The 7,509-nt window shown below is 45.0% G+C and overlaps 1 protein-coding gene across 1 annotated transcript; it reads left to right on the top strand.

Moving 5' to 3' along the window:
- The first annotated feature begins 301 nt into the window (after window positions 1–301).
- LOC311352189 (uncharacterized protein) lies at window positions 302–7,501 on the top strand. Its single transcript, XM_084472409.1, has 5 exons — window positions 302–423; window positions 507–699; window positions 6,032–6,068; window positions 6,376–6,582; window positions 7,186–7,501. Exons 1-5 carry the CDS (start codon window positions 330–332, stop codon window positions 7,189–7,191), a joined length of 537 nt encoding a protein of 178 aa, XP_084328535.1. The 5' UTR covers window positions 302–329; the 3' UTR covers window positions 7,192–7,501.
- Window positions 7,502–7,509: the final 8 nt, after the last annotated feature.

Raw genomic sequence — 7,509 nt, 5'->3', positions numbered from 1 at the left:
AATATATGGTAGCCTATACGTGATAATACCAGACTTAAAGGCAGCACCGCCGCTCCCCATACGCAGTAGGCCTACGCAGAGCGCGTAGGGCCCCAAGTACCAAAATTAAGGTTGATAATTATTACATAAAAAAATTCTAAATATATAAATGAATTACGAACAGGTCCACCGTTGTCATTTCGCATCTGAGGCGAAGCGCAGTCCCCGTACAACACCCCCCCCCCACACACACACACACACACACACACCCCCGCTCCGCCAACAACTTCTTGTCGTTGTCAGGACTCCAGTCCTTACAACGGACTAGAGTCAGAGCTGACAGCATCACCATGTCCTACTCTGATCTGTGCCCCGATCTGCAGACTTATTACAACAAGCGCACGGCACAATGTGTACCGTGTGACATGGAATGGATAAAACCAGGTAACAATGACGTGAAGGCTTTTAGGACTATTCATTTTTTATCTTCCCCACATACTTCACCGCTTCACCGCCTCCTTTTGCAGGGTTTGAGTTCGTCCCGAACTGTGGATACGACGACTACGGCGGACGACGGGACACTCGCACTCGGAAGTGTGCGGACAATTCGTACAACGACGGACGAAGTGGGAAATGCCAACCGTGTTCAGCTTGTCCGGATTTGGCGCAGACGGTGCGCCACTGTAACGCAACCACCGATACGCAGTGCTGCGGGCTTGGGTGAGTGACGCTGACGCAGACGCAGAGAAACGTTGACTTTCACTCGGTGCTATTCACTGACAGTAAAAAAAAAAAAAAAGTGTGCGCACTGCTGTTTATTGACTAGCTCATATCCAAACTAATGCTCAGTATTGGTAATGGTCCCAAAGTGAGCCCCACCACAAACAGACATTGTCTTTGTCTGGCATTTGGCTGGCCGGTAATGTCCGCTCTGCCCCAGAAAGAAGGCTCTGCCTTTGCGTGTCTACTTTGTGTGCCTGATATACAGGCACAGGCTGACACGGGGAGGCCACACAACAATAATAACACACACAAATAACAAATTAAACCTTTGAAATAAGATAAAATAAGTATAGTAGTAAAGAAATACAACGGAAATAAATAAAAAATAGGAGTTGGAGACAAAGCCTAATAAAAAAAGGCGAGGTGAGGTGGCAAGTTTTCTTTATATCTAGTGACGGTGATTATGTTGTTAGTTCAGATGCGTACCGGTACTCAGTCAGAAGATCTAGAAATAGAAGGCATAACGCCAGCTATGGACCAATGCTGAGGATTAGTTTCGATATGTCGTTCATACTAAAAAAAGAAAGAAAGAAATACGTTTAAAAATACAGAGCTGCCAACTCTCACGGTTTCACAACAACTGTTTACACACGCCACGTCGCCACACATCCAATTTCTTACGGAAAACAAAAAAAATCCGATCTTGAGCTGAGCCGAGATGCGTTCGTTCCTTTCCAAACTACAGCCGTTTCTCAATACCAAGTACACGGACTACGTAGGCCTACTCGCGGACTTGGAAGTGCGTACTTGGCAAGTCCGGACTTCCAAGTAAGCCCTACGGACTTCCAAGTAAGCCCAGTACGGACTTCCGAGGATGCGCGAGTGCGCACCTGCAATTGGAGCGGACTCGGTGACGTCACCACGTCCTCAGCTCTGTTAACTGCTTTACGGCCTCATGATGTAGGCATTATACTACTGAACAATATAAACGAATTATATAAAACTAAAACCCAGCCTCTTTCATTTTAATAATAACAATAATTTAATAATAATAGTATGTTAATCTTTTGAATGAATATAAATGAAAATATATGCTTGTCGTGTGTATAATTTATACTCGCGACTTTTTATATGTAGGCCTAGGGTACAGATGCGCGTGCCTAACTGCCTATGTAGTTGGAGAGTAGGCTGTTGATATAATAATTACGAATGAGCGAGAAATTACACCGATTAGAATAGAAACACACACACACACACACACACACACACACACACACACACACACACACACACACACACACACACACACACACGATCGGATGGATCCGACCGGGATTTTCGTTGCCGTTGCGATGGGTTTCCTCTAAATTATATACAACAAAACCCCAGCCTCTTTAATTTTTAGAATAGTATGTCAATATTTTTACGGTAAATCCCGTAACCCTGAAACTATGTATGAATATTGAAAACAACTAGGAAGAAATTAATTCTGGGTGGGTTTGCTGCTTGGGCATGCCTCAGTGGGCATGCCTCAGACTCAGTGGTCTGAGAAAAATTCCATTCGCTCCGCTCACTAAAAACTAGACTGCAAACTAGATTTGCTGAATGGATAACGGCAAGTTCCCCTTATGATCCCTGCTGCGGATATCTGCACACCTTACCCCACGACTCTACAACCCCCTTCCATACATGGTGGTGGTCTTGGGGGGGGGGGGGGGGATGCACAGCAACAACACCTGCTACCTTCAGCAGCAGGTGTGCAGTATCAGCGGATGGCCCTGGCCCTGCAGTGTGCACGCCTGGACCACTTCGTTGTATCAACACCGACTGAAGCATTCTGCTACTGAGAAGGAGACTTCTTGCTGTGCCACTACGTGCTACGCAGCAGTCAGAGGTATACGTGGGATCCAGCACACAGATACAACCCACTGCTCTTCCTGTAACCCCTCTGTGACGGAGGAGCCCTGTGTCTGTCTGCAAGTAACCCGTCTGTGGGTTGTTTCCACTGTGGCCATCGCGGAATTATTCGGTGAGCCAGATTTGATTTAATTTAGTGGCTCAGTTCCTCTTCCTCCTCTGCTGGCGCCGCTGCTCTCGTCTGCGGTCTTTCTGTTGAACTGTCTCTTAGGATGATTCTGTTTTAGTGTCCTGTTGGGTTCGTTATTTTTGGCCCCTGCGGGCTCAGCTTGATATCCTGTAAGCTTCCCAGGCCCAACCTGCTCATATTAGACAATTTCCTTTCTTCACTGCATTTCGTTCTCCTCTTCCCTCGTTCCGCATATGTCGAGAGACCACGATGTAGCAGTTTTTATCGGCTCTAGTTTTCCCAAAGTTAAACCCACTGCGGGATTGAGGACCCTTCTCTGAAGTCTGACTTTCATCTGCTTGCTGTGGAGTCTGAAGGTCGTCACGGTCTGCTTTATTAGATCTCAATAGAAGCGCACACATGTGGCACATGAGGGCAGGACACGCAGATGAATGCGAAAGATGTTGGAAAATAGCAGGAAACGACTTGCACACAATCTGTTACTGAGTGAAGCTGGGCCGACCGGTAAATTTCAAATATTGGCCATTGTAAGCTCGTTGGAGATTGGAGAGTTCACTAAATATTTTAGAGAGGAAACTGAGAAGTCATACAAGTGCACCATTACTACAAAAACAACTAGATACTAACAATGTAGAGCAAGATCAACCATGTGGTGACACTGTTTCAGTGAGTAAAGATTCACTTTGGAATCTAAGAAGACACATTTCGCGGAAACATGAGAGTGTGCTACGCGAACACACACAGAGAGAACACACACAAAGAAAAATGTGAGTTTTTTGAATATGCTTCATATCAATTAATATATTTTTATCATATCATTTAGGCAATGAATCCCACCGATCCCTTTATTTTTAGGCAAATGTGTGTATTGAAGTTGCACTTGTCTATCTTTGCAAATAAATGTTCTATGACTGAAATATATTGCCGTTGCTCTTTCTTCTTTAGTATTTAAGTTTTCTGTTTTAAGGTGGCAATTCGTAGTAGATTATTTCTCCCTCTTTTAAAGTGGAGCGATTTTTCTGGAGCGGGAGGATCTTTAAGTGGAGCGGGGAGCGAAAATTGAGCGGCGCGACCTGACGCGACCGCTCCGCCCACTAGCTCTGCAACGTTGCGTTGTTAGCTATACTCACCTACACGCAACGGGGACTCGTTTGGGACCGCAAACTCTTTTTACTTTAGGCTGATCTGAGGCTGCATGAAAACGGCAGTGGCATTTGTTCAGGGAGCTAGAAATAGGACGACGAGGAGGAGTGTTGGTGCCTCCTCGTTCTCCTCAAAACAAACTAACAGGTTGAATGCCGCTACTGATTCAACATACTGATTCAACACCAGTCATCCTCATCCTCTTGTCGTTGTTCCAGGGAATGGGAGAATGTGGGAGAATGGGAAAATTCTTGAGTTTCTTGAGAAGTGTTTATGAGTCAACCCAACGGTTGAATGAATTGTTGAGTGCAAGCCACCCCCATCCCTGTCATCATCAGAGCAGATCCCAGGATAGCGAGACAACCCTGAACCCTGTAATCGGCTGCAGACTTCTAATCCTAAGTGACGCCTCAGCGGCTGTTGGGAGGAGCTGTTGTGAGGCTTTAGCACCAGAGCAGGCCTGACGAAGAAGACGCTCTCTGAACCGACCGACACGATCTGATACCTTAAAGGCTCATTTATGCTCGACGTACGGACGTAATTGTACGCGTCCGTTTCTAACGTTGTTACCGTCACTGCTCACATACTTCCATGCGTCCTTTACGTTGGCATAGATGTTAACCAATACATCCACTAGGGGGCAGCGCAGAGTCAAAAGTTTATGACAACAAACCATAGACTGTAAAAAGAAAACAACAAACATGGCGACTATGGAGGAGGTCTTGATTATGTACATAATAAATAAAAGAAGAAAACGGGCTCGTTGTAAGAGGCGGTGGTCGGTAAGGCCGTTAAATTCATCGCGGCTGGAGGACGGAGAATTCTTCTTCTGTCTCACACTGGCTCTAGGCTCCGTATCGGGTAGTGACGGCAACAGCGCCCCCACGGCTTCCGGTGGTACTGCTCCGTTTGGTGCGTATCCGTAAGCTTTGTGGAAACGGTCGAAAAACGGACGAAATGAACGCAGAGTACGGACGAAAGGCTCCGTCCGTATCCGTATGCGTATTTAACGTTGAGCATAAATGAGCCTTTAAGGCTCATTTATGCTCGAGCATATTTAGGCTCGAGCATATATAGGCTCATTTATGCTTGAGCATAAATGAGCCTTTAAGGCTCATTTATGCTCAACGTTAAATACGCATACGGATACGGACGGAGCCTTTCGTCCGTACTCTGCGTTCATTTCGTCCGTTTTTCGACCGTTTCCACAAAGCTTACGGATACGCACCAAACGGAGCAGTACCACCGGAAGCCGTGGGGGCGCTGTTGCCGTCACTACCCGATACGGAGCCTAGAGCCAGTGTGAGACAGAAGAAGAAGACGACGACGGCCTTACCGACCACCGCCTCTTACAACGAGCCCGTTTTCTTCTTTTATTTATTATGTACATAATCAAGACCTCCTCCATAGTCGCCATGTTTGTTGTTTTCTTTTTACAGTCTATGGTTTGTTGTCATAAACTTTTGACTCTGCGCTGCCCCCTAGTGGATGTATTGGTTAACATCTATGCCAACGTAAAGGACGCATGGAAGTATGTGAGCAGTGACGGTAACAACGTTAGAAACGGACGCGTACAATTACGTCCGTACGTCGAGCATAAATGAGCCTTTAGACGGTGCGTTGGGGCCAGTACACATCGACGGGTTCTGAGGAACTTTCCGGGGTTCGGCTGAAATCGTGCATAAAGCCGACAACCAGGGGCAGCTCCGGCCCCTGGCCACTAGGTGGCGAGGGGATTCCTCTCAAGAACCAGCAGGGGGCGAGAATGAGCGTTTTTCACCGTTACTGAAATTAGACCCTGATTTAGAGGGAAAAAAGGTGAAAAATAATGCTCATGCTTTGAGTGTATTTATATTGATCTAAACCTTTTGATACGTTGAATTGACATTGCATGCATATTTTATCCATGTGTATTACAATAGATTATACATTAAACATACTCAAAATGTTGAACCTTTGCTTTTCTTGGGGAACTTGCTGTTTGGATTCGTTCACAACAAAATAATTAGGGTGAAACATCCTCCTTTGACCTCAGATCCTCCGTATAAAAAAAAAAAGTATTTGTTGGTTCTTGGTTCTATTTTCGATGCTAAAGACATTGTTGTTAAAGAAGCTTTTTCTCTCTTTATTCCCATTCAGAGAATGCCCAACAGCGAACCCAACGGTGAACAATCTGGTAATTACTTTTTTTCATTCCTCTCTTTGGCTTCCTCTGGTTTTAAGCTGGAGAGACGTTCAGACTTTTTTAATTACAGTACATATGGCTGCTAGATGACAGGCCCACATTGTTTGCGGTCACACATTCCACATTGTGCAAAAACCAGTGAAAAAACTAGTTGGAACACAAACGTAGAACAAAATGTCATCGGATTGAAGAACATTCAAATACACTTCATGAATGTAGACCTTCTACGATACAACGTATTTGAAATCCGCTGTCCATAGCACATGTCCAAACTAACGCTTTAATGTTTGACTTTCAGCCGGAACCTCCAGTGCCCCTCAGCGATGCCATCTGTGAGTCTCTTCTACATTCCCAGATTTTCCCAGATTGTTACCAGCGGAACCGTGGATTTATTGCTGCGTTTCTTTATTTATTGCAGGGAGTGCTCCACTTATCATCCTGGCTTGCGGCATGGTGGGCGTGTTGGCTTACTTCATCTACAAAAGGAAAAATAAATGCCATAAAGGTAGGCCAATTAAAGCTGCACTGTCAGTTTTTTTTTGGTTTCTTGTTCTTTGTTGTTTTTTTATTATATTATTTCTTATACATCATTATATTGATCTGAAATGGAATAACTTTTATATAGTAAGGGTTATAGGAACGGGTTTAGAACTGAAGAAAGGGTTATAGTTAAGGGTTTAGAACTGAAGAAAGGGTTATAGTTAAGGGTTTAGAACTGAAGAAAGGACTATAGTTAAGGGTTTAGAACTGAAGAAAGGGTTATAGTTAAGGGTTTAGAACAGAAGAAAGGGTTATAGTTAAGGGTTTAGAACTGAAGAAAGGACTATAGTTAAGGGTTTAGAACTGAAGAAAGGGTTATAGTTAAGGGTTTAGAACTGAAGAAAGGGTTATGTACCCTTTGACCAGTCTGTCTTTATATATATTATTATTATTATTATTAATACTTTATATATATATTATATTAATATTGAGCGCTAGCTTAACCCTCTTAACCCTCACCCGAGGCAGAAGAACCAGAGGACGAAGACAGACGGACTAGCCATCCCTACGACAGACTTCCTTCTGAGCTAACGTTCCGTTCTCCAATGTGCACGTCTCACGTGGCTAGGGCTAGATGCAGACGGAAACTGTAATGTGGCCATTTTGAGACAAGAACGTGACACAGAGGAACGGAAGGTGCTTCTGAGTAAGTTCTAAAAGATGGTCCTCTCCGTCGACCTCAGCCCGTCGCTCAAGCTAACGCTAAGGCTAAGCTTGCGTCAAAGACCCCCCGGGGCCGACGGAACGAGACCCCCGGTTGCAAATACAGGAAGCTGCTTTCTCCGGCTCACACGGCCGCCGTGTCGCAGATGTCGTTGTCGTGTCACTTGAACGATGACGTCGTGATGTTATCCGTCTCAAAGGGCCCATGTTGTACCACCAAAAGGTGTGT

The sequence above is a fragment of the Micromesistius poutassou genome (genome assembly GCF_964030765.1).
Source record: "Micromesistius poutassou genome assembly, chromosome: 8".
NCBI classification, from domain to species: Eukaryota; Metazoa; Chordata; class Actinopteri; order Gadiformes; family Gadidae; genus Micromesistius; species Micromesistius poutassou.
The sequence above is the reverse complement of the archived record's forward strand: the minus strand, read 5'-3'. Positions and strand labels throughout refer to the sequence as shown.

Excerpts from the sequence above, each read along its gene's own strand:
- LOC311352189 (XM_084472409.1), top strand. The coding sequence starts at position 330 with ATGTCCTACTCTGATCTGTGCCCCGATCTGCAGACTTATTACAACAAG. Across the intron at positions 424-506 it reads CATGGAATGGATAAAACCAG|GGTTTGAGTTCGTCCCGAAC; the intron begins GTAACAATGACG and ends CTCCTTTTGCAG. Across the intron at positions 700-6,031 it reads ACGCAGTGCTGCGGGCTTGG|AGAATGCCCAACAGCGAACC; the intron begins GTGAGTGACGCT and ends ATTCCCATTCAG.